Source organism: Pelodiscus sinensis, chromosome 3 (genome assembly GCF_052426305.1).
Source record: "Pelodiscus sinensis isolate ZL-2025 chromosome 3, ASM5242630v1, whole genome shotgun sequence".
Lineage (NCBI taxonomy): Eukaryota > Metazoa > Chordata > Testudines > Trionychidae > Pelodiscus > Pelodiscus sinensis.
Window position 1 is genome coordinate 112445674 of NC_143054.1, and position 26362 is coordinate 112472035.

General features: G+C 42.1%; 1 protein-coding gene across 5 annotated transcripts in view; it reads left to right on the forward strand.

The window, feature by feature from the left end:
• SCAF8 (SR-related CTD associated factor 8) overlaps nucleotides 1-26362 on the forward strand; it is a 204500-nt gene that overhangs the window by 16004 nt on the left and 162134 nt on the right. For all 5 annotated transcript variants that reach the window (XR_012902730.2, XM_075924488.2, XM_075924487.2 and 2 more), the window contains exons 2-7: nucleotides 5831-5914; nucleotides 10218-10262; nucleotides 15241-15402; nucleotides 15870-16026; nucleotides 19961-20091; nucleotides 24560-24736. Coding sequence is in view for 4 of the 5 variants with exons in the window: in XM_075924488.2 (XP_075780603.2) it covers nucleotides 5831-5914; nucleotides 10218-10262; nucleotides 15241-15402; nucleotides 15870-16026; nucleotides 19961-20091; nucleotides 24560-24736 (756 nt within the window). In the remaining variant the exon portion in view is untranslated. The remainder of the gene's footprint in view (nucleotides 1-5830; nucleotides 5915-10217; nucleotides 10263-15240; nucleotides 15403-15869; nucleotides 16027-19960; nucleotides 20092-24559; nucleotides 24737-26362) is intronic.

Sequence of the window (26362 nt, forward strand, 5' to 3'; positions counted from 1 at the left end):
TGGCTCCCACGTGCTGTTTCCCTTCTGCAGACACCACCCCCACACCTCACATTGGCCATTGCGCCCCATTCCCAGCCAATGGGAGTTATTGAGGGCAATGCCTTCAAGCAAAGGCAGCATGTGGAGACCATCTGCTCCGCCTCCCCCATGAGCTGCAGGGACATGCCACCTGCATCCAGGAGAGGAGTGTGCTGTAGTCCCATTGCATTTCTGGACTGTGATCAGCTGATCTCCTGATTTGTCTGCAGGAGCCTCCAGGAGATGGATCCCGATTCCAGGAGATTGCCAGCTAGTGTTCAGCACATGGACAGAAAAAAATAGAGGAGAGTGCCCCCCATATCCAGGAATTTGCAGATGTGCACCACCAATAGAAACCAAAAGCCTAGATATAATACATATTATTTACAATTACAATAGGGGTAATTATTCTGGCCATGACTGGTTAGGCATTTTAGAACTCACTACTCAAAAATTAAATGTAAGCATAAGAGAGAAATAAAAATAATGAAATGCATAGACCAGTCAAAAATGTTAAATAACACACTTCGAAAGAAGTATCAACAACCAAATATATGTTGGGATCAGGAGGGGAGTGTGAAAGTTAGTGTATTTGTGTGACAGAGATACAGTGTGTGACAGATTTGCATTGCTCCTTAAGTATTAAGTATGCTGAATATGTTCAGACGTAGGAGAAGCTGCCAGCATACTCCCTCCATCCCGAAGGTTGTTGTCCCCCTCCTCTCCCTTTGTGGAGGTGGAGAGAGAGGGACACCATGATACCAGCGCCTTGCTCTCTGTCTTCTCCATCCTGAACAGCAGGCAGAAGGCTCCTTGGGGGTAGATCGGGATCTACTGGTTAGTGACAAATGGTGTAGATGGATACAGTGACTGGAACAGTTGTTGCTCTTTAACAAGGATACCACTCAATGTCTGTCCATTATCACGTCTCAACAAACGGATACAAGAGTATAAGGACTAGGGCAGGGTATCCTAGCTTAGGGTTTGGTGTCACGTAGGTTCCAAAGTTTCAGGAGCCAGTTACCAAAAATCTGGGTGGGTTGCTGGTACATGGTAGGGGTTCCCATTATTCTGCTCTTCCTCCATTTTGCATTTTGGGTCCTTTACTCTGAACATCCTCATTGCTTGCCTGTGCTGCTGCACATAGCTTTCTTGAGAAACTAATGTAAATTGAATCAAATTCTTGTCAGTTTTAAGGATGCCTACAGATTTCTAAATGGAATCCACAAAAACAAAATACTTTCATCATGACATCTAGAAAAGGTTGAATTTTAAGTGCATAGGCCAAAATTTTCATAAGTACCCACTATTCAATATTCTCTGTTTTGATGTGGAAAAGCTAGTTTTTATGTCATGTAAATATCATAATATAGAAAAATAATTTCTAAAATGGAAGATTAACTTATCTTAAGTAAAACAAAAAATATAATCAGTAAAGTTGGAAGGCGGGTGACCAAAGTTATGGATGTATTTGAGAGAGAGAAGTTGTAAAATGTATTGTTGGGAAGGAAAAGACTGATTGTCAGCGATTGTTGGATTAGAAGACATCCACAAGACTGAAGAAAAGCTATCTAATACTTTTTTTCCTGTTAAAACTAATTATTTTTCTGCTAATATTATAGTTCAGAAGACTATCATAGTTAGCAGCTAAATGTTTGACATCAATGCAGTTTAGCCTTTTAGCCAAGAACAGCTAAACTATGACCAGTGAAGTGCCTCACTGGAGACATGCCAAAAGTCGTAGAACCCAATCTGTATCGCAAGCAGGGCAGTTGGAGCAACATAGCAGAGAACTGTGCTGTCTGAGTAAAGCAGAGCAGCATTCCTAGTTTTAACAAAGAGCACACATTTTGCCAGCAACTATTTAGGAAGGTTGCTATGTAAGTTACGACACCTCTGTAGCTAGGATTAAAGTGGCCACTAGCTACATTATCCCTCTTTTATTTGAATAATGCTGGGCTATTGACTGTTGTGAAGTTCTCCTAGCTGAATGGAGTATAAAGTTTTGTTTTCAATTCACTTACAAGGAATATAACAAAACCATGTTTAAAACCTTTGAAGTTGTTACCTTAAATTAACCTTGTAAAATTGCACAAAAGTATGTATTTTGGGGCTGTGTGCATCCTCTGTGTTGAACTACACACAGTAGAAAATAACTATATTGTTCCAGAAAAGTTGCCTTGCAATCTACTAGTCACTGCTTTGGGGACATAATACACCAGTTGTTTAAATTATAGTCCATTATCAAATTCTGTTTTAATGTGCGGACTTTCAATTTATAGGAAAAATAGTTTACAATACTTTTCTCCTTCTCTGGAAAGAATTGAGTTGAGCATTTGTGTGTGGTGGTGGTGGTGGGGGAGGCGGTATATTTTTCTTTTCATCATCTGAAGAAGTGTGTTGTTGCTTACAGAAGCTTATGTCCTGGTACCTAATATGTTTGTTAGTCTTTAAAGTGCCATCAGACTCCTTGTAACAAATGCAGCTGCAGATATATTTGTTGACAGTGCACCCAACTACTTCAAGAGAAATACAATTTTGAAGTTGGCTGTTAGCATAAGAGAAGATCCATGCAGGTAATTTTCTTTGTGAATCTGCAGCTGCATACATATTCTTTATATGCTATTCCACATACAAATACACCAGCGTCTACGTTGTTGTGTGTAACTATTACCTTGAGTTCTTTGCTAGCCAAGTCCTTTAATGCCTACAGCCTAGTTTCAGTTCTTCACTTCACTGAAACTGCTGTCACCCAAAGACTCTGATTGTTGTGTCCAAATTCTGGGGCCTCTGCTTCATCTTCTCATTTTTTTTATCTCACTGATCTTTTACTGTTGATCATTCTCAAATTAAGGAAAACTTAACCTTTCATTTATAATTGTACAGGCAGTCCCCGGGTTACGTCAGTCCGACTTAAGTCGGACCCCTAGTTACAAACCGGGGGGCGGGGCCCTGTTAGTGCGGGGTGCCTCCCCCACTGTCGCCGCCAGAGGCACCTCCCCCCCAGCAGACCAGGGAGACGCGGAGCTAGTGCCCTCCCCAGCAGACCAGGGAGACGCGGAGCGGCTTTTCTCGCCGCGGTGGATGCGGGCGGCGGGACCGCCGAGACGCGCTGCGGTCCCACTGCCCATGTCCTCCGTGGCGAGAAAAGCCGCTCCGCATCTCCCTAGTCTGCTGGGGGGGGGGAGCAGGGGGAGCGCAGCTAGCGCGCGCCTCCCCACAACAGACCAGTCTTTTCTCGCCGACGCCTGGCGTAGAGAAGCTGGGGGGCTGCCGGGTTGGTCCCACAGCGCCGAGGTGCGGCGCTACTGGACCAACCCAGCAGCACCCCAGCTGCTCTGCCCCAGGCGTGTCCGATTCAGCCGCTGCTAGTCAGTTTCAACAGCGGCTGAATCTGGACGCCAACTCCGACTTACATACAAATTCAACTTAAGAACAAACCTACAGTCCCTATCTTGTACGTAACCCGGGGACTGCCTGTATGCTGATTGGACTGCATGTGTACCAGTACTACACAACTCCAAAGCATGCTTCAGCCCAAAATCTGAGCAGGGCCTTCCCTACAATTGCTGGTCCCGGCTGCCTAGAATCACTTGGTGCCAGCCACTGGGTTTAAGAGCAAAGAGATTTTGAGCTAATGATCCCACTGCTGGGTTCGGACAACATACAGCAGTGGTTCCCAAACTTCTCAGCATAATGCCCCCCTTTCTGATTTTTGAAAAACCCTCACACCGCCTCAAATCTTGATGGGGAAAGGGGTTGGGCCGCCTCGCATCTCCCTGGAATTTCTTCACACCCCCCAGTTTGGGAACCCATGACATACAGGGTGGACGAAGCATCCTGGAAACTAGGGGGAAGTGGGAGATACAGGGTAGAAGGGGACCAGAATCTCAGAAGAGAGGGACAAGGAGAGGAATGCAGAAAATTGGAGATGGGGAGCAGAAGTCAGTTATGGGGAAGGATATTGCAGAGAAAAGCAGAGGTTCAACTTCAACGTTTTTAAAAATACTCTTTCATGGGGTGGCCATGTTAGTCTTTAACTTTAAAAGCAATGAGCAGTCCTGTGGCATCTTAGGATAAGTCTACAGCAGCGTTATTTCAGAATATCATAGTGCACATCTACTCTGCAAGCCTTTATTTCGAAATAATGTTGAGCTGGAGGGCTTCTTACTTCGACTCATGGTAAACCTCATTTCACAAGTAGTAAGGGAGGTCGAAGGAAGAGTGTTCTTCCTTCGACATCTTGCTGTGTAGACTGCACTAAAAGCCAAGTTAAGCTGTTTCGACTTCAGCTATGCAATTGACATTGCTGAAGTTGCGTAGCTTAGTTCGACTTTAGCCTTGCTGTGTAGACGTACCTTTGGAGACTAACAAATAAATTATATCATGAGCTTCCATGGGGAAGCCCTAATTATTTTTAAAATAGTTCTGTCATATAAAATAGCAAGGAAGAGTAACTGTAAATAGATTTGTAAATTGAAAGAAAATCTGACATATGTAGATAGGTTCTAGGCACAATTTGAAGGAATTCTGGTTTATTATTGTGTTTCTGGCCTTGCCCATGATCTGTTGCTACAAGTATATAAAAAAAATCACAGCATCCTGACCATCTTATATCCGTGTTAGAATGGCAGAAAGAAGAAAAGAAAATGAATGTTGAGAAGCTTTGGACTATGGATGTCCAACTTGGTCAGGGGAGAAGGTTGAATTATATTTTTAATTATTGTCCATTGGTCATGACTTCAAATTTAGGATTACATATTGCACTCAGTCCACAGCAAACCTCTGATGAGCTTGGTTGTGTTGGTTCACTATTGACAATGGGATGTGTGTGCAAATACAGAGGATGAAATACAGTCTGTGTAGTTATTAAATTACTATTGAATTTAGTATCTTTTAGGAATGCATGATTAATTGTATATGTAGTTACCTAATTATGTTGTATAACTCCATTCTCAAATGAGGCAGATAATTTTATGCCTAAATTATTTGAAACTTAACTATATTTTTAAGGGGCTGCCACTGGATGCTTTACGTGCTGCTAGGTGGTGCCACCTCCTGACTGCTCTAGTATTAAGTCTTTCAGCCTAATGTCCCCTTCTTCTGCTTCCTTTTTTGCTCCTCAGAAGCTTGTGTTCCTCAACTTCATGGTTTATCCCTCCAACCAAGTCACAGGAGTCCATCCCCCCCCCCCCCCGTCCTCCCGCTTTACAGTGTACTATCAGCATCTTTCTCACAAGATGGTCCTTAAGTTGAATGTGTTGACTGGGCCACTCTCTCATTGGGTAGAATACGTGGTCCCAGACTGCCTCCAAGTTCCCTGCCTGGATTGTGCTACGCACTCAGTGGTTGCTAACTGACCCCAGCCCTGACCCTGTACTGCCCTGTTCTGGCCCATGACCTTGAGTCCAGTAGTGAGGGTCTGAGCAACCACAAACCTCCCTGCTACTCCCGTAGACACATTTCTACCTTGCCTAGCCTAGGCTTGTATTCTCTACTCTTCTAGCCACTCTTCCTCTGGATCTGCTAGACAAACCCTCCCCCCCCCCCATTTTTTTTTAATTCCAAATCCCCCTTTCTCCGTCTTCCCAGGGAAAGTGACTTTCTGGCACCAGCTCCACCACTTTATAGGTATGCTGTCTTTTCCTGAACAGGTGAGCTTCCCAGCCTTATAGGTTAATTGGCCTGTCAGGATTATGTACATCTTTTAGGATGACTATGGGGAGTACACAGGCACAAATTTTCAAAGTTAAGTGCCCATTCAGAGAGTTCTTTACTCTCTTCTTACAAAGCTTTCACTTTCTCCCCCCAGTTGTACTCACTAAATGAATACAAACCACCTATTTCGAAGGCTAAAATGACACAGATCACCAAGGCAGCAATCAAGGCTATAAAGGTAAGGAATTGGCTATTGTTTTTTTCCCTCCAGTTATTGCTGTTTTTACTTATTCTTTAAATAACCTAATATTTTTTAGAATTTTCTAATAATTTTTTTCATTCTGTATGTCTTCTCCAATTTTTGCACGGCTATGAGAAGTTAATGGGATTTTACAGGTTTAACTGACAGCCTAGTTGTGGCTTAAAAAATTGTTGGTAGTGTTGATGTGTGAGGAAAGAAAGACATTAGCTTGACTCTTTGAGCCTACATGAGTTTGCAAGGTCTAGAAGTAAGTCTTTCCTCACCCTGCGTTTTAACGGCAAATTTGTTGTGAGATCAGTGAAATATAATAAAGATCAAATCCCACAAAGCCACTTTATATTTTCAGAGTAGAAACTATAGATTATAGGGGTGCTACTGCATGCCGTGGCTTGAAGTGATTTTCATTATGTACCAGGCTTACAGTTTGGTTAAATGGATCTCAGCACCCCCACTATATAAATTGTTCCAGCACCCTTGTACTTTAAAGTTGTGTAATACAGGCAGTCCCCGGGTTACGTACAACATAGGGACTGTAGGTTTGTTCTTAAGTTGAATTTGTATGTAAGTCGGAACTGGCTTCCAGATTCAGCCGCTGCTGAAACTGACCAGCGGCTGACTACAGGAAGCCCGAGGCAGAGTTGCTCTGCCCTGGGCTGCCTGGTATCAGCCGCTGATCAGTTTCAACAGCTGCTGAATCTGGACGCCTAGGACAGAGCAGCTGGGGCGCTGCCGAGTAGGTCCCCGCAGGGGCGGCGCTGCGGGGACCAACCCAGCAGCCCCAGCTGCTCTACCCCAGGCGAGAAAAGCCTGGTCTGCTGGGGGGCGCACTAGCTGCGCCCCTCCAGCAGACCAGGGAAACCCGGACGGTGGGACCACAGAGATGCGCCGCGGTCCCGCCCGCATCCTCCCCAGCTTTGCTCCGTGTCTCCCTGGTCTGCTGGGGGGTCTCCAGGAAAACGAGGAGCAAAGCCGCGGAGGGGCTCGGGCAGCGGGGCAGCCCAGACACTTCTGGGCTGTCCCGCTGCCGGCTTCCACCGAGGCTTTGCAAAGCTGCGCAGGGGCTCGGGCAGCCCAGGCGCGCTTGGGCTGTCCCGCTGTCGGCTTCCCGCGAGGCTTTGCAAAGCCGCGCAGGGGCTGGGGCAGCCCAGGCGCACCTGGGCTGCCCCGCTGCCCGTGCCCCTCCGCGGCTTTACTCCACGTCTTCCTGGTCTGAAGACCAGGAAGACGCGGTGCAGCTTCTCTCGCTCTGGAGTACACGGGCGGCGGGACCGCGAGGTCCCGCAGTCTGTGTCCTCCGGGGCGAGAAAAGCCCCGTTCATAACTGCGGATCCGACATAAGTCGGATCCGTGTAAGTCGGGGACTGCCTGTAATCACAAGTATACCCTTATTTTCATGACCATAGAATTCTAACCATTTTGTGTTACGGCACAGCATTCAGTGTTTTGGGTTTTTTCATGTTGTTTGAATACAAATTATAGAACAGTTTGAAAAGAAATAAGATATGACATTCCTAAGTGGGGAAAAAAATATTAGAAAACAGTATTGAAAAAAAGAGGAGAAAATGAAAGGCATGGTCTTGCAGGCTGAGAGTCAGCAGCCTTGCATGCGGAAGGGAGGTCGGGCGGCAATCGTAGCAGTGGGGATTGTTGCCAGCTCCCAGCCCATATGTGCTCACAGACTGGGAATTGGCAGCCCAGTGCAGGGTTGGAAGCAGTCAGGGCGGAGCAGCCCCTGCTTGCAGAGTGGGGGCCACTCCAGGCCGGTTGTGATGGTGGGGGTGCTCCAGCACAGTGGGCTAGAATGCCCTTCCCCCCACTCACTCCATTTAATCAGTTAACATTTAACCAGTTGACTAATTCAGTGGGATTTTACATCCCTAGTATGTAGTTGAAGGAATGGGAAATTGAAGGAAAAAATATTAGAGTATAAAAGCAAGGAAGACATTTAAGTCTTCACATCAGAATTTTTACTCTGAGTATTCAGAGGTGTTTGGGACTCAAAGAAATTAGTGGCACCTAGATTAGGAATGTGACTATTTAAACCAGGGGTGGGCAATAATTTTTGCTCAGGGGCCACTTCAAAATTTTTTGAAGTAGCCCTGGAAGTGGTGGGGCCTAAATGGGAAGGGGCGAGGCTACCCTGCCCCCAGACCATGATTGGTCTGGGGGTGGGGAGTCCATTTGCCCCCCCTCCTTCCCAAAAGGCACCCATGCCCTGGAAGAAGGTTGGCACACTCCCCCACCCCCTAGGTCAATCAGGGCCTGGGGTTGGGGGAGCACGGGAAGCCTCCTCCCGTCCTGCAAGTGGCACTTTGAAGCACTCTGGGCTACTCACTGGGCCAGGGCAGGGTGAAGGAAGCTTCACACAGCCCCGGCCCTGATTGGCCTGGACGCAAAGGAGCGTGCGAAGCCTCCTCCACTCTCCCCCCACCCTGGAAGCAGTGTGTGGTGCTTCAAAGCACCATGTGCTCCTGGGAGGGTGGGGGAGCTCGTAGCGCTTTGCCGCACGCTGCTTGCAGGATGGGTGCAAAGCGGAGAAGGCTTCAGGCGCTTCACCACCCCCAGACCCTAACTGGCCTGCAGCAGGGCCTCTGCAGGCCAGATCCACTCGCTTTGCGGGCCGAATCCGGCCCACGGAGGCCCTTTCGCCCACTCCTGGTTTAAACGGTAAATCAGTGAGGGCTGGAGCAGCTCCCTCACCAAAGTACCATGGCCTGCCGTAGTTAGGGGCTGATCTGGTGAGCCCAGGGGTGCTCCAGCATACTGCAGTGGGCCTGGGCGACCCACATGTAGGGGCTCTCTAGTACATCTGGTGCAGCCCCTGACAGCTGTGGGGAGGAGGGGGAGCCACCCTAACCCCTCCCAACTGTCCCCGTTTAATTAGTTAACAAGTTCAATGGGATTTTACATCCCTATTCTGGACTCTAGGGAGTTAGCCAGTCAGAGGGATATAGTACCATGACAGCAGGGAAATGGAATGAACTGTTGAGGAAGAAGCAACAGTTCTGTATAAAGTGCTGAACTAAATGGTTAATAATGCACCTGAACCTGCCTTATATGGGAATATCCCTGGTTCTGACCCTGTCTGGGGGTTGAGGAAGCAGTTCTGTCCACTGCCACTCCTCTGCCCCCTTAGCTGGGGGAACTGCAGTTCTTCTCCAGAGGCTTTCCCCCCACTACTGCCATAATGGAGAGGGGGGGAAGCAAGGTGGAAAGCCACATGTGGCCCCAGGAGCCGGGCATCAGATAAGCACCCCACTCGCATCCCCCTCACACGCCCTCCCTTCCTCCCAGATCCTGTCCTAGCTCCCTCCCATGGTTTGAAAAATTCATTCATGTGGCATACACTGTTTCCCAGGGTTGCTGGATAAAAGACATTTAGGTGTAATATGAGAAGGACCAGGTATGTGAGGTAGCATTTTTTATTGGACCAACTTCTGTTGGTGATGGAGGCAAGCTATTGAGCTCACACAGAGCACTTTTTCAGATCTGGGAAATACGATGCTTTTCTCCAATGACACTCAGTGTATTTCCTACATCTGAAGGAAAAGCATATATTTAAAGCCAAATGATATAGTAATTACGATGTATAATTTTAAAAAGAACAATGCAAGAACAACCCTATTGTTGGTGTTTGTTATACCACATGGAAATTAGTATATTTTGTAATGGATTTAGAACTCTAATTCTTTAAGCATGGGCAAAGGGGGAATCTCTGTCACACCCTGAGCACCACAGAGTTCTTGGCTGTTCTGGGTTGCAGAGCAATCTATGTACAAAAATCAGGAGGCAGCCATGAATTTAGAGATACTACAGCGTTTGCTTCCCCCTTTCTGCTTCATTCTCCCCACCTCCTCCTGGATTGCAGTCCTTAGAGGCATAACACAGAAATTTACCACGTTTCCTAATTTGCTGTATGATTTGGATAAAAATGTTTGCTGGAATGGATGTTCCAACAAGTGCAGTGAACTAGGGAAACTTTTTCTGAGTTACTTATTTTGAAGAAAATGTAGACTCGATAAGATCCTCCTTTACTCGTTTTCTCTTTCTTAGATTGTGAAAATGCAAATTTTAAACTTTTGGTAAAATATAGATCAATGGTATGTTATGTAATATGCAGTATATCTACCTTTTCCTTTAACTCCTTAGAATAAAATAACAGTAGGTTTAGAAATAAACACCAGAGGTAGAAAGCAAAGTCAAGATAATATTGGAAATCAGATATGTATAAGCCTTTTTGTTGGTTCCCTACACTATAAGAATCTCTTTTATATTTTAGTTCTACAAACACGTTGTACAGAGTGTTGAGAAATTCATTCAAAAGGTATGTAATTTGAACCTATTATATTAACATATGGATATGAACTAGGATTTTACATTATATTTTGGATACAATTTGAAGAGATTTTTTTTGTGATCTACAAACACAGATAAATATTTTGTGTGAATATAAAATTCAGTGGAATATCAGTCATGCACAAATTCTGGAAAACTAAAATAGTCATCTCGACTAGAAAATAAGTTAGTATATGAGATGATGGTTATATGTAAGATAAATTGTGCAGAATGAGTACAGAGATAAGATTATGAAAGTATTACTCTTTTTAAATTAGTTACCTTCGGAATTCGGATTAATTCTGTACTTAGGTTTATGTAGCATTAAAAGGATGCTGTCAGCTTAAAAATAGGTTAGTTTATCAGTGCTGATTGTATATTTTCTTCCAGATCATTAATAGGTTATTGCACTGAGAACCACCACTATCAGGAATCCATTTTGAAATCACTCCCTAGATGATTCCCCATTAACAATTGTGTTTTGAGCTCTGTCTCTGTTTTTAATTAATTTCACATGTACTATATTGATTTTGTACATTGCTTATTTTAAAATCACAATATTGTGCACTACTAAGTCATACATCTTATTGAAGTCTAAAGTATATCCCATCAAAAGTTAACAGATATGTAATCTTATCAACAATTTATATTAAATTCACTTGAAGAGACCTGCTTTGATTAGAAGCATTAGACATTGTTTTCCTGAAATCCATGTCAAGCTGATTGTCCTATTTTTACTAGGAGACTCCATTTACCTTTATTTTAATATTGGTACAACTTTGGTTTTCTTCCAGTTCTCTTACTCTTTTCCACTTTTCTAAGATTTAATAAAAATGTTCCAAAAGCTGCTTAGCTCACTTTTTAAATTATAAATGTTCTTGGATGCAAGATACCCAGATGTGATAAGTTGTAAAAAATGTGATTTTTTAGTTGATGCCGTTTAGCACCCTCCTTGGTTACTATTTGAAAAGACAATCTTTTGTCATTATATAAGATGGAGTTGTTTTTAAACATGATGCTTGTTCAGTGTGTCTATTAACATACGGATAAGAAGCAGCATAGACTGTGATTGAGGGGAACAATAGAAATTAAGGCTCATTCTTGTTAAATCCTGAACAATTGATGTACAGCCTCAGACTGAAAACATAATACGGTAATGTACACACATACCAATTTCAAATGTTATTCCTATAAAGTAATTAATTAAAAAAACTACTGATGGAAGTTTACAGAAAAACATGTCATAGCCATCATTAGCAGTGTGACACTAGATGTCGCTTGATTATACACACTGTCATAAAGTCACAAGCAGAACTGTGCAAAGTATAATTTAGGAAAGCAATACCGGTTTCACTTCCCTAAACCAGGGCGCACTCGTCCAGCAACATCTGTGAACATGAGAATCCTGGGGCAGGAGGAACCCTAACCCAGCGGAAATATGGAAATATGTGGGATCCTAGGTAGTGAAAGAGAGGTAGTTGACGTGAGAAATGTCAATTAATGGATGTAGTATACATTGCATATTTGGAAGTCTTTTATTTTCTTGCTTTTTATGATTTGCATCTATGATAGCTACAGTTTATCAACCATAATGCTAAGGTAGTGATACTTGAATGGGAATATTTAAAAACACTCATGCTACTTTGATAGTACATGTCCATTCCATTTCAGGTTTGCTCACATGTCTAGTAAGTTGTTGCTGGAGAATATTGCTTCAGTGATACCCTTCAAGCAGTATATATGCCTCATGCTGCTATTTGATGATGTGTAGGCCAGAGCCTTTCCCCGACTCCCTATTAGTTCCTTCTCACTGCATACAATGGTTATTGGAACATTCTTCCTTGCTTCTGCAAGTTCTTTGAATCGATGTAGATGTGAATTTCACTTACCATGCACACACCTAGCACACCAGAGCCAGAAATTTTGCCAAGCAGTATACGCAGAAGGCATCACTTGCCCCTCGTGGCTGTCACCCGTGCTCTGGCTATGTGAGGCAGTACCACCCAAATCCCTCTCAGTTCCATTTTGCCGTTCTTAGCTGGAGTCAGAGCTCTGTGTGGTTGTTGCTTCACAACCTTGCAAATGATCTAATTCTTGTTGTGTATAGCTAGTTGTAGTGGTTAGGAATGTTAAATATCAATTAATAATCCTGTAACTGCTAAGATTTATGTGGTTACATGGTTATTCAGTCTTTGGGGGTGGGGCTGGCAACCATTGTGCTCCCGACCCCACTTCTGGGGATCCTGCTGTCACCCTGCACTGCTGCTTCTGTCTCTGACGGCTCTGTGCAAACCAGTTCCCGCCTGCCCCCTGCACTACTACCTCTATGGGAGACATCAGAGAAGGGAGGGGTAGGAGGTTTATGGGAACCAGCACACGCAGGGAGCTGGCTTAGATACCAGCACCCGCCCTCCACCCTTGCTGCCTCTGAGACAGAGGCAGCAATTTGGGGGTGCATATAATCGTTTGGATTAGCCAGTAAGATTAATCTTATCGGTCAATCTTCTAAATGACTATAAACACCAAGAAGAAGGAGGAATTATGTGATGTTATGTACTGTTGTATGGTATCAATGGGGTAAAACTAGTGAAGGGGGAAAAAGGTGATATCCAGAAAAACTTCTTGATAATGAGGCTGTCAATCACTTTTCCTGGAGAAACAGTGGGATCAGCAATAACTTGGGACTTCTAGAACTGGACTATCCACATCGCTAGGAAATGTAGAGATATGGACTAGAATATGTAATCTGTCTCTTAAGTCTATTATTCTAATGATAGGAAAGTTGCAGTCTTATATTTGATTCCAATTTCAACCAATATAAAATATATTTGAGCATATTTTATGAATTATATTAGGTTTCATATGTTTCTTCGGCCTTCACAGTTGCACAAGTTGGAAGCTGTGTGTTCAAACTGATCTAGTTAAACCAGCATAAATGTGAGATTCTTAAATCAAGTTAAAGCTTGGTTCTTATATTTTTAGGTTGTGTCAGTAAACATACAGATTCAAGATGCACTGATACAAGAATGTCTGCACAAAGGTTTGCACCCGTTTAACTGAATCAGTCTTTAAACTGATTTTAGTTACAGTGGTTCAGCTTTGTGTATTCACAGAATGTTGGGAGTAATTTCTCCTTTGTTAATAGGATTGTACTTCATGCCCTACTGGTCTTTAGGTACTGTACCATTTGAAACTTTCCCAAAGTTTGAAAATATAATTGGTGTCTTATCAAGCAAAGACACATGTTGCGTATAAGTATTTTAGATGAGCCAGTGTTTTGATTCAGTTATTGTTAAGAAAGAAAAGAGTACTGTATATAGAAATGTACTGACACCCTGCCCCAACTCCCTTTGTTGAAATTTTCTCTGCCTAGTCATTGGCGCAGTGCTTTTTATCTGACCACGGTACAGTAACATTAAATTTCAAAACTATATGCCTTTCCTTGTTTTAGTTTAAAATTGCCAGGCTGTTTGTTTGAGTCCAGTTTTTGGGAATGATGTGAAACTAGTTTTCATCATTTAATATTCAGCATGATGCATGTAAGTACTGAGAGAGAAAATTGAATCATGGCTATTATAATTGAGATGGCTTCAAATTTATCATGTATGAATACAGTGCAAACTTACTAGATATTAAATGTAATTTTGAAAAGTAGTTTATATATTAAAAGTCTTACTTTTGTGATATAGGCAGTCCCCGGGTTACGTACAAGATAGGGACTGTAGGTTTGTTCTTAAGTTGAATCTGTATGTAAGTCGGAACTGGCGTCCAGATTCAGCCGCTGCTGAAACTGACCGCCAGTTCTGACTTACATACAGATTCAACTTAAGAACCCCAAGTCAGTTGCTGCTGAAACTGATCAGCAGCTGATTCCAGGAAGCCCGGGGCAGAGCAACTGTGCCTCGGGCTTCCTGTAGTCAGCGCTGGTCAGTTTCAGCAATGGCTGACTTGGGGACGTCTGGGGCAGAGCAGCTGGGGTGCTGCTGGGTTGCTCCAGTAGAACCACTCCTCGGCGCTACTGGACCAACCCAGCAGCACCCCAGCTGCTCTGCCCCAGGAGTCCTGATTCATCTGCTGCTGAAACTGACCAGCAGTGGCTGAATCAGGACGCCTGGGGCAGAGCAGTTGGGGTGCTGCCGGGTCGGTCCAGTAGTGCCCAGACCGGTGCTGCGGGACCAACCGGCAGCGCCCCAGATGCTCTGCCCCAGGGTCCACAACAAAAGCCTGGTCTGCTGGGGCGGGCACACTAGCTGCGCCCCCCCCCCCCCTCCCCCCCAGCAGACCAGGGACACAGGGAGCAAAGCGGCAGCGGCGGTGTGCCTCGCCTCTGAGGCTTTGCTCTGGCACCGGACCGCTTTGCTCCCGGTGCCCCTGGTTTGCTGGAGACGGTCCCCAGCAGACCAGGGGCACCGGGAGCAAACCCGCAGCCGCGGCGGAGTCCCCCGCTTGTGAGGCTTAGCCAGAGCAAAGCCTCAGAAGCGCAGGGTCCCCCGCTGCTGCGGGTTTGCTCGTGGTGTCCCTGGTCTGCTGGGGACCGTCTCCAGCAGACCAGGGACACCGCTGCTGCGGGTTTGCTCCCGGTGCCCCTGGTCTGCTGGAGACGGTCCCCAGCAGACCAGGGGCACCGGGAGCAGCTTATCTCGCCCCGGAGCTCGGAGCATAAGTTGTGCTGTCCGGCATTCTGCGCATGCGCAGATCGTTCTACGCATGCACAGATCGCCCGAACCCAGCTCTTCTGGGTTGCAATCTACTCACCATAGGTGAGTAGATTGCATTATTTGTCGAGCCCTGCTGATATCCATAATACTTGGATTAAAAATTATTGTGAATCGTCATAGCATTTACATGTGTATTATTGGTGAGTCAATTTTTTATTGTGATTTTATTGATATTTTCTGTCTTTGGAATCTTAACTGTGATTTTGTTCTTTTTCAGTTACACATTTTAAAACTATCTTCTTTCTGTAGTGCAAACCAGAATACAAGGTGCCTGGTCTCTATGTTATTGACTCTATTGTGCGACAGTCCCGGCATCAGTTTGGGCAAGAAAAGGATGTGTTTGCTCCTAGATTTAGCAATAATATCATCAGCACTTTCCAGAATTTATACCGTTGTCCTGGAGATGACAAGGTATGTATGCTCTTTCAGATTAATACTTTAAAATATACTACTTCAACAACAACATTTTAAACATAGTGTCTAGCAGAACTCAAACCACATAGTTTTGGGCTCCTTCTCCTATTTCTTCTGCAGTAGGTAAATGTTGTTGTTCTGAGTTGTGCACACTTCAGTGGATAGAAATTATGCTGGGGCTCAAAGCTAGCTAAATTTGAGCCACATTTAATATGTGCTTGTATTAAAATCCTAGGTGCATAGGAAAGTTTCTTGTTTTTAAGTATCAGTATCCCTTAAGATAACTTTCTAGTGTTGTTCCCTAAGAATAAGAGTACAGAATTTGGAGAAGCAAAACCAATCATTTTGTAGTATGCTACTAAATATGCAAGACTTTCTACCCTCATAAATGGACAGTATAAAACATAATAGGCATAATGTAGTTTTCTAGCTTTAATCCTTTTGTTGTCCTATTTTTCCTTTAGAGTAAAATTGTTAGAGTGCTAAATCTGTGGCAGAAAAATAATGTATTCAAGAGTGAAATTATCCAGCCTCTCCTGGATATGGCAGCAGGAATTCCTCCTCCAGTTGTGACTCCAGTCTTGCCCAGTACTACAGCTGCTATGAGCAACAATACACCAGGTAAAGACAATGGAAAACTTGTTTCAAATTTGTTCTGTTTGGCAATATTTGTTCTGTTCGGCTATCAATATTTGCCAACTTTACATGATTGATAATGGACCAGAATTTTCACTAGTCTTCAGGCAAGTATTATAACTAAATTGAGTGGTCGCAGGAGCGCCGCGAATTAGCCGCCCGTGCTCTGGGCGTGCGGCGCTTGGGGTGAGGGGGGGCGCTGGCCCTGGGTGCACAAGTGTCCCTGCCCTCTGGCGCCTGGCAGGCGAATGGCCACGCCCCCTGGTGCCTGGCAGCCTCAGATGGTTGGGGACCACTGATTTAAATGATCAAGAGGTGAATCTAGATTTAAATAATTAATTTCAGTCTTGATTTGCATTTGTACTTTTGTCTGTTTTCTTAAAGAGAAGTTGATTCTCATTAGTTGGTAATAATTAAAAAGTTGATTTGCAATTTACACTAAAATTGGAATCTATTTCTGCTCATCAGGAAGGTACAGTGTATCTGTACACATTTATTTAAGCATTTTATATTACTTAGTTTACATTTACTCATTTTTAGTTTTTACATTTTTTATTAGAAAATAATGACATAATTTTTTGTTGTTGAGTAGATGATGATTCTTTGTGATTTGCATCAAGCTTTTATATGGATAGAATTTGGAACTGCACAAAAACAGCTTTGTAATGTTTTTATTTCTTATAAATCCACCTTAAATATGCTGGATTTGTAAGAAAAAAGTTTATCAAAACAGATTTTGTATGTAAAACAAATTGACATAAATCAGAGGAAGTATTCTTTGTTGTTATTGAGTTGAACTGATTGTTTCTGGTCACCATGTCCTTCAAGACTTCAGAACTAGTAGATCTTATGCTCATGCCTAGTTTTTATTCATAGATTGAAGAGGAAAGCAAGTTTTCCTGTGGGGTTGTTTTTTTAACTTCTGTTCAGTTTCTTAACTTTGAAGGAATCTAGTCATTGAACTGAGCTAGTTGAATAAATTGAAATTAAAATATTCTCTCTCCATCTGCAAAAGAGGTTGCTGCTGCTATCAAAAAATGGGTTAGAACTTATACAAACTCTAGTTGCAGTTATTTAGCCAGTGACTTCCATTTCAGCATTTGATTTTTCCTAAAAGCTTTGGCAGCAAACATGTACTGCTTAGTATTAGTTCTGTAATTTGATTTAAATTATTGGAATGGATTATTGTAAATTTAGGTTTTTGCTCAAGGTGTCATTTCAAATTCAATTGTAAATAGGTTTTTGAAAATCTGTTTAAATTAAAGAAATCCAATTTAAATTTAAAAAATCTATTTTTTTTTCAACAAACTTCACTTTTTTATCCTGCTTGGATTATTTAATAAGAAATGGTTTTATGGTTGCAAATAATGAAAAATCAGAGGGGGGAAACCTTGTTCAATATTCATGTCATAAATCTGTGAGAGTCTCTCTTAATGAGACTAAGAGTCTTGCATTTACTTCAAGCAAAATTAGTATTTGTTAGCTATACGTATGATCATACTTAACTGATAATCTAAGGAATTTCCATGATATCGGTAGCACTAGAGTTGGCTTTCTTCTGTTTGTGTAGACTTAATCACACTAATACATAAAGTAATCTGTATATGCACCATTTATGTAGAAAACACAAAATACTGTATAAATAAGCCTGCTTATATATATGAAATTGTATTTTTGTTAGTGTGTGTGTGTGTGTGTGTGTGTGTGTAAGTATCTTATTAGGTAAGGGCTTTGCTTCAGCTTCATTTATTTTGTGTGCATTTTTTATATTCATACTCAGTTTACTGCATTAAACTGCTAGAAATCATCAGTTCTAACACTTCTGAAATCTAAAATGTTGCAGTAGTTTGGATTTGGCATTGTTCTGCATTTACCTTCACTTCAGAATTACAGGAAGGTTGGTCTGACATCTGTGGCAGAACTCATCAGAACTAAAACAGAGAACTAATTGGCAAAATTCCAGCCTCGGAACTCTTATCTTTTGACTCAAAAGTATTCCTCCCACAAATTTGGATGGGAGAAAGACAAAACAGAGGAGAATCTCACCCATAGAATCTGATAGGTCTGAGTGGAAATTGAGGAAGGTAGACATGCCCTGCTGATGGATGAGCTGGGAGCGTGCACCAGGGTGCAGACTACTGGACATCTTTTATATAGTTGCCTATAGAGCAAATGTACCTTTTCCAAGAAGTTTTACCTTGCAGCTGGCCAGGACCTGCTTCCTTTTCTAGGGGCCAACATCTCTCCATAGCTACTTGTTCACAAGTTCAGTCTTGTGATTCAGTTGATCTATTTGTATGAATATTTTTAAGTTTATAATCTGTACTGTAGTATACAGAGCAGACTACTGAGTCATGGGTAGCTTTGGGTAGCTGAATATATGCCCAAGTGTGAAGCCTACTTCTTAGGTGTTGTCTGCAGATTGCTATGTTATGATATTGGTTTGACCAAGTGTGAGGTGTGATTTCTTCTTTTCTATTTAACTTTTATTTTATTGCTACCTTATTCCTCTCAGCTTACCCTAAGACAAGTTGTCTGTTTTTGTTCACTGTTCGTGTCTTGTCTTATTTGTGTACTCAGCACCGAGCAAAATGGGACTTTTTATCTTTGATAACACTTATAAGTAATAATACCTTAAGACAAGCACTGAGAGCATTTCTACATAGAGAACATTTTAACTACAGTTTTATCATTTATATTATGTTTTTAATAGGCCTTAAAAATGACTAAGGCCAAGGCAATTTATAACATCAGAATTGACTTTGTTACTCACGTTTCCTGATTATATCTATCCTGTAATGCTGCAAAGTTGAAAATAGTTTTAAGGATTGATTGTTCATTGTCTCAGTAGTATTTCGAGGCATGTTAGTGTTTAGTGAATACTTTCACATGTATTTTCAAACATGGCCATCTCTGTAGTTTCCAGAAGTCATTACCATCTGATGACTTAACAATGAATTTGAAACCAGATCAAATCTCCTTCAGTCACCCTAAAACACAAAAGAAGATCTACATAATAGAGACTGTGCAAATTCAAGATCACAGTGAACACTACAGTATTTTGCATCCAGTGGCATTCTTGTTGGCAGTCTCAGCAGACAGGACAGCATAATGTGTCATGAGTAGTGTTCCATCTAATTTTCCCATCCATGTGCAGAATACGTTTTATTACATGCACCAGTACATGTATACGTGCACCCCTAATAGAAACACATGCTGTTAGCTGTGGGTGCTCTGCTAATCAGCTGGGCGGCATTTGAATCTCCTGCAATTGCTCAAGCACTCAGCAGGCAAAGAACACTGGTCATGAGACTCTTACAGATAGTTCCACCACTGGAGGCAGATGGGTGGGAAAGTTTGTACTCTTCCTGCCCCATGCTGTTCTGTGTATAAAGAATTGCTGGTTTCCATGGATGTCATCGTGGCACTTATCCAAAGTACAGCCAGTCCCTGACTTAGGAACGCATCGACTTACGACCGTCCACATTTACGACCAACCTCCCATTAACCCCATTACAGCCAGTCCCCGACTTACAAACGCACCATCTGCACTTAAGAACAGCGCGGCTGTATGTAAAAGCATGTATTTCCGACTTACGAACAAATCGAGTTACGACCAGGTGTTTGGAACATAATCCGTTTGTAAGTCGGGGACCGGTTGTACTACATTTAGTTAAAAAAAACATTTTATTTTAATTACAAGCCCATATTTCATTTCAGACATTTAAAAATTATGTAGAAATTTGACTTTTGTGATGGCTTATTGTTCAAAAACTATTTCTACACAATTGATCCATAATGCAAAATAAACTGTCATATTCACTATGACTCTGATTTTCAGTTTGTTTTTACTGCTGCAATTTGTGTATATGAAAAACAGTGTTGACAACTTAGCTCTGTCTTGCTTTATCTCTTTTAGGAACTCCTGTGACCCCTGTTACTCCAGCTAATGTTGTACAAAGTTTACCTGATCCTTGGGTTTCTCAAATTGCTAATACAGATACACTTACTGCTGTTGCACATATCTTACAGAGTCCCCAAGGCCAACAGGTAAATACTTTTGGGGGGTAGTTAGACTTGTTTGTACAATATTTAATATGACAGATGAAAGTGTTTATCAATGTTGTTATTTTAAAAAAAATTGTCCTAAGCATAACAGGTCCATAGAGCCGAGGTGTCCAGCATGCTAGCCATTAGGTAAATATGGCTAGTTGATTTGAATCATGTAGCTATTTGGTCTGTTGAATATGGCTAGTTTGCTATAATAATTTGCTTCAGGACTGGCTGGACACCATGGCTATCGAGACTGTCCTTCATAAATAAGTTTGAAATATTTAACAATTCTTTTTATCCTTTGTGAAATTCTCTTGGTTCACTGAATGTATCCAAGAAGGTGACATCAGAAACCTGTAAAAGATTCATTGCAGTCCATATAGTACAGTAAAAAAGAATTAATTTGAGGGTTGTTTGGGTGCCTTAAATGATAGTTAAAATGTATTGCTATGCTGAATGCATCCTGAAAGTTAAAATATGTTTGGGTATGTCTACACTTGCCCCCTACTTCGAAGTAGGGAGGCAAATGAAGCATACCGAAGTTGCAAATCAAGCCCGGAATTTAAATATCCCGTGCTTGATTTGCATGTTCCCGGACGGTTGTCATTTTAGAAATTCACTAGCCCCGAGTAACTGCCTGCGTCTACACGCAGCAGTGAAACGGGAGTCCGATTTAAAGCCCTAACTCGAATTAGCTGGTATTCTTCCTTCAATGAGGTTTACCAGCTAATTCGAGTCAGGGGCTTTAAATCCCATTTCACTGCCACGTGTAAATGCGGGCAGTTATTCCGGGCTAGTGAATTTCTAAAATGACGAGTGGCCGGGAACATGCAAATCAAGCGTGGGATATTTAAATCCCGGGCTTGATTTGCAACTTCGGTATGCTTCATTTGCCTCCCTACTTCGAAGTAGGGAGCAAGTGTAGACATACCCTTTCTGAGTGCAGTGGCGGGTGCCTCAACATGGAAGTCTGTGATTTAACTCCAGTTCTCAATTTTCTCTTGCAGTTGACCTTTAAATATTCCCTTCACTTTCATTCTCAGGATATTCAGGAAGTTTAGCAGTATTCTTAATACATGACTCTTGGCCTACATTTTCACAAGTGACTGAATTTGGGTACATCACTGTATGAATGCCCAGCTTGATGCATCTCAGATGCCTGATGCTGAGAAAATGCTGAGTACCTAGTCTCTGAAAATTAGTCCATATCAACATTCCATAAATTGGGCACTGAGTCAATATTCCTTTTGAAAATGTAGGTTTCATCATCAGGTAATAATGGCATACACGTCTACTCCGGCAGTCCCTAGTATCCCAATTTGAGTGGGCTGCTGTGGTGGCCCTGAATGTAGCAGATGTCGGACAGCTGTTACATTGCAGCACTAAAACTGTCCCACCCAAATTAGTGTGTGGAGACTGTCACAGACTGATGCTGCCATCTCATGGGCTAAAAGTGCAACAGTTTTGGTATGTTAAAGATAATCAGTATCTTCTGCAACTAGCCAGAAGCCTGAGGCATGACAATTTTTACTCAGGGAAATGAACAATGGGAACTTGAGTGAAAAGGGTACCAAAGTGAGGTGAAGACCCTGTAAGGAGGAGTAAAAAGGTAACATGGAATAAGCGACAGTAGGATTTGGTAGGGATGGTGTCCTAGAGAAATAGAGATGTAGAATGAGAAGGGAGATGTGGGGTAGGAATTTTGAGAGAACTCAAATATTACCGGTCAGAGGTTATTAAAAGAAATTAAGAAGAAACAACAGAGGAGAAAAGGGAAGGACTCTGTGGACCAGAAGGGAGTTGCAAACTCTTTAAAAGAAGGCAGAAGGTACAGATATAGCTTTTGAATCAAAAGATAAACGGAAGAAAATATGGGATGCAGTAGGGAGGTATGTCAATACATCCTGAGGTCAACATTAATATATAGAGCGAGAATGAGGTAGTTAATGTAACAGGGACTCAGTATGCAACATCTGCCCCCCCCACAAACCCCAGTCAAAATTTGTGATTCCCCCCATTCACATTTTAGGACTGTATTTTGTGAGTGAAAAGAAGACAGTGACTCAATGGCTGTTTGTGGTGATACATACGGGTAAGATGAGAGTGTAGAGATAGGATGGCAACCAATCATCCAAGATTTTCCCATTCTAAGTCTTTCTCCTCAGCTTCTTCAGTTTGATTCCTGACTCACTCAAGGCAGCACACAAGAAGGTGACCTCTAATGGTGGTCAGACATGGCCATAGTCTATTAAGCACACACATACAGAAAAGAGAACACTTCAGCTGTGCCCCTTGCAGTCAACTTTTTCCCACAGGTGCCTTAAGAAATCTTCTGCTCTGATTGAACAAAGCCTCCACCCTGTTAGCAGAGTAAAGCAGTAGCTGAAGGGCTTCGTGGTCTATGACAGACAAAATCAACTGCCCAAATTCACTAACAATGGAGACAAAGTCCCTCATAGCAACAGAGATTCTCTACAGAGCATTAGCAGAGCAAGGCAGAAGTTCATTAACTTTTAGATGGACTATGGAAGACAAAACCAGCCCACCCAGGTTATAAAGACTTCCCAGTGGCACTTAATAATAAAGGGTCACCATCTTCAGGAAGTTTGACACCCATCAGTAAAAAGAACCTACTATTCCACTCATTAGTTTGAACTGGTGAGCTGGCGTTTGAATCCTAAGAAAAACTGAGGCTTGCAAACTCAGTTCACTAGGACTAAGATCTTTGATAAAAATGTTTTGTATGAAGTCTAAGACAATTGGGACTCCAATTCATCTAGGTGGGGAAAGAAACCTGTTTCTCGTTCTGTAGAAAAGACTTCCCACATCAGATTTAAGGTGAGAGAAATAAAAAAGGGGTACTCTGGCCTGAGTAGAGTACCCTTCAAGAGTAGTGAACTAGATCCAGTGATTTTGGGGTACTGGTGTCTTATCTCTTAAAGTGTTGAAGCACCTACTCCTTAAAGTCTGAGGTTACCTTAGAAGAGACTCTTGCCATGTGAGCGAGCTTCTTTCCTTTTTGCACGAGCAAAGTTGGTATGTTAATTGGTTGGTATAATTTAAGGAGAGCTTTTTCACTGGCAAATGTATAGGTTTCTGTTCTGAAGGTGTTTTCTTTTATTTAGGAAGCTTTTTTACATTTTCTGTAGTCCTCCATATTTAGAATTCCATAGTAACACATCTATTACAGATTTTTTTTCAAAAGTCATAGTTTCCTTTAAAGTAAATAGGACATGTCCCTTTAGAGTTAGTCCCAGTACTGAACCAGGAACAGAAATTTTTGACACACCATGGATCACAGGAAGGTCTTTGTAGTGCATGTAGCCTAGAATCTTCCAGAGACACAGAACCCTATATCGTTCTTTTGTTATGGCTCAGGATGTCTTGTTATGGCTGAAGGATTCAAAGCCAGTTTCCAGGAGATTTATAAGACTTGAAAAGTTCCTTGTCCATTGAGATTTGTACCCACCTCAGCAGAATGATGGACATCTGGGCTGCAGACGGAAGTTGTCATTAGAAAAGACTTGCCAATTTCTCTGTGTTTCTTGCTTAAGCAGATAACAAGCATTTAAATAATGTGCAGATGTTGTCCTTACCTGCAGAGTGCCTTGGAACATTCCATTAAAGAGAATTGGTGGAGACCTTTGAGGTTCTTGTTCATCTTACTACCCATCTCCTGCCTTTAGGCTCCCTCTTCTGGTTCAGCCATGAGTCTCCTGTTCTCCTTTCCTAGATTATTTTCTCTCATGATACTGCTGTACAGAACCCAGTATCTGTTCTTTCTCAAGATGAGGCACAGAAGGGCAAATTATATTCCCATGTACTGACTAATTTCCTTTTTGTGGCTCGGTTGAGACAGCACAGATTCCCACTACTGGATTTGCCATGCCCAAGCTTCAACATGACACTTGCCTGGTAGGCAGTATACATACACAAGTGCAAAGCTTTGATACAGACATGCTGCACCAGCTAAAATGGAGCTTGTACCAGTGTAACTTGATGGAGGACTGGACTTGATGACACTTCAAGGTCCCTTCCAGTCCAATGATTCAGTGATTCATTCTACATGTGTAGCTACACTGGTACAACATTTCCTAATCTAGAGGGACTCTTGAGAGGGTAGAGCAGGCTAACAAATTATTTTACAGATCAAAAGGAATCAAACTGGAGAAGCAGAAGAGGGACCCCTAGAAAGCAGAAAAATCCTGGATTGTCATTGGTCGTCATCCTACTGGTCACCGATTTTAGGAGGTGGAACCTCATGTCTACAGTATCTTGTCTGATCTGCAGAAAGCAAATTAGCCAGTAAGTGGGAATGTAATTTGCTGTAACTACCAACAGACTAAATTGAAATTATAGCCCTGAGATAGATATGCTGCACTGGTGAGATCTTTATTCACAAGAAAGGCAAAAAGTTAGCTGAGCTTTAATTTGTTATTAATTCAGTTATTGCTGTCTCTTCCAGCTTCAGCAGTTAATACAGACGCTGCAAATACAACAACAGAAGCCACAGCCTTCACTTCTTCAAGCGCTAGATGCTGGTCTTGTTGTTCAGTTACAGGCCCTCACAGCACAACTTACAGCTGCAGCTGCTGCCGCCAACACACTTAATCCACTGGAACAGAATGTCTCTTTTAACAAGGTAGAAGTTGGAGGACCAAGTTTGAATAAATGCATATACTGTTGCTGTTTATATTTAAAGACATCTCATGAGTTGTGCATCTGTTTTAAGTGTCTTAAGAAGTGCATGACTAAGCTACAAAGAAGTTTTTTGCATGAATGATTTTCCAAATACAAAAATTATTTTCTTTAGAGAAGGTAATACAAATACACAAATGATTAATTTTATATAATTTAAGAGTAATAGACATTTTTCAGAAGGCCAAAGTTAATTTCCATTAGTAAAGCCAAGTCGTTGTATTTAATGAGTTTGAAGATTACCTGCACAAGAAGGAAGGTTGAGCATATACAAAAAAGTCTGAAAGGTTTTCTCAGGGAGAAAAATACTGTAGAAATTCAGCTTTTATGTTGCTTCTTTTTCCAGTAAGACTATAGATGACTTAAGAATCAGTAGGTTTGTTAAATCACAAACACCAAAGAAATAACTACAATTGAACTTCAAAGCAAAAGTGGCAACAAATATAATCAAGTTTATATGCTTAGCGTGAGAATCATATGGAAGCTCTGTGGCGCATAAACTTGAGAGGGATTTTGTTTTTAAAGGGACAAACCTAATCTAAAGACAGTAAAATTGAGGAAATTAAAATCCTTAGACATACTATGGAGGCTATGTAAATAAGATTAACAGAGCACAAATAGTATACCTATATCACTAAAAAGAGTGGGAGGCGACCCAAGAACAAATAGAGTTGAATAGCAAGGTAGAGGAGCGTAAACTATGGCAATGGTAAAATATAACTAGATGTTAGGAAGATTTGGAGGAAAATTCGAAGATGAAATGTACAGAGTTAAAAACAATTGTTTTTGGTATATAAAAAGCAGGACGCCTATGAGAGGATAGTCTCTACTGGATTATTAGGGAGGAAAAAAATGTTGTAGATCAGCTACACACATTCCTAGAGACTATGAAATCTGCTCACCCTTTAAAGGAAGAGCCTATAAAAACAGGGAAATAAATTATATACTTTTAATGATGGAGCGAGTCATGAGAGGCTTCAGAGCACTGCGCGGGGCAGCTCCTTGTACAACAAACTTTCATGTTGGTCAGTGCCCTGTTGTCACTGAGCTTCTAAAGGCAAGATGACACCAAAACCTAGTTCTCTTAACACTCTTCATGAGATGCCCTATAACTGTGCTTTTGGTACTGAGAGCTTCCGATGGGAAGAAGATAAGAGGGACAAAGTATCAGAGAAGTGTTCTTCAAAGAAGCTCCAGTTACTGGAGACACTAGGCCCTGAGAGGAGTGCTAGTGAGGCTCTGTGTACTTCAGGTACCACGAAGCACATTAAGACTTCATCTGAGACTCATACCTCAATGGTAAAGAGTTTGGTATTGAAGACCACTTTTTCCTAGAGATCAGTTTCAGTGCAGCCCTTGACACCCTCAGTACCTGCTTCAGTGCCTCATATGGCCTCCAGAATGTCATCAGCAATGGTACTGAGGGTTTTTTGTATTTTCAGTAAGTTAGGAATTCCAGTATCCAAAGAAGCTTGCAGCATGGAATAAGCCTAAGTCTTTGCTCCTTGCAACTTCCAGATGCTTTTCAGTACCAAAGTCTGCCTGATCACCTGGAGACTAGCCTCTTCTC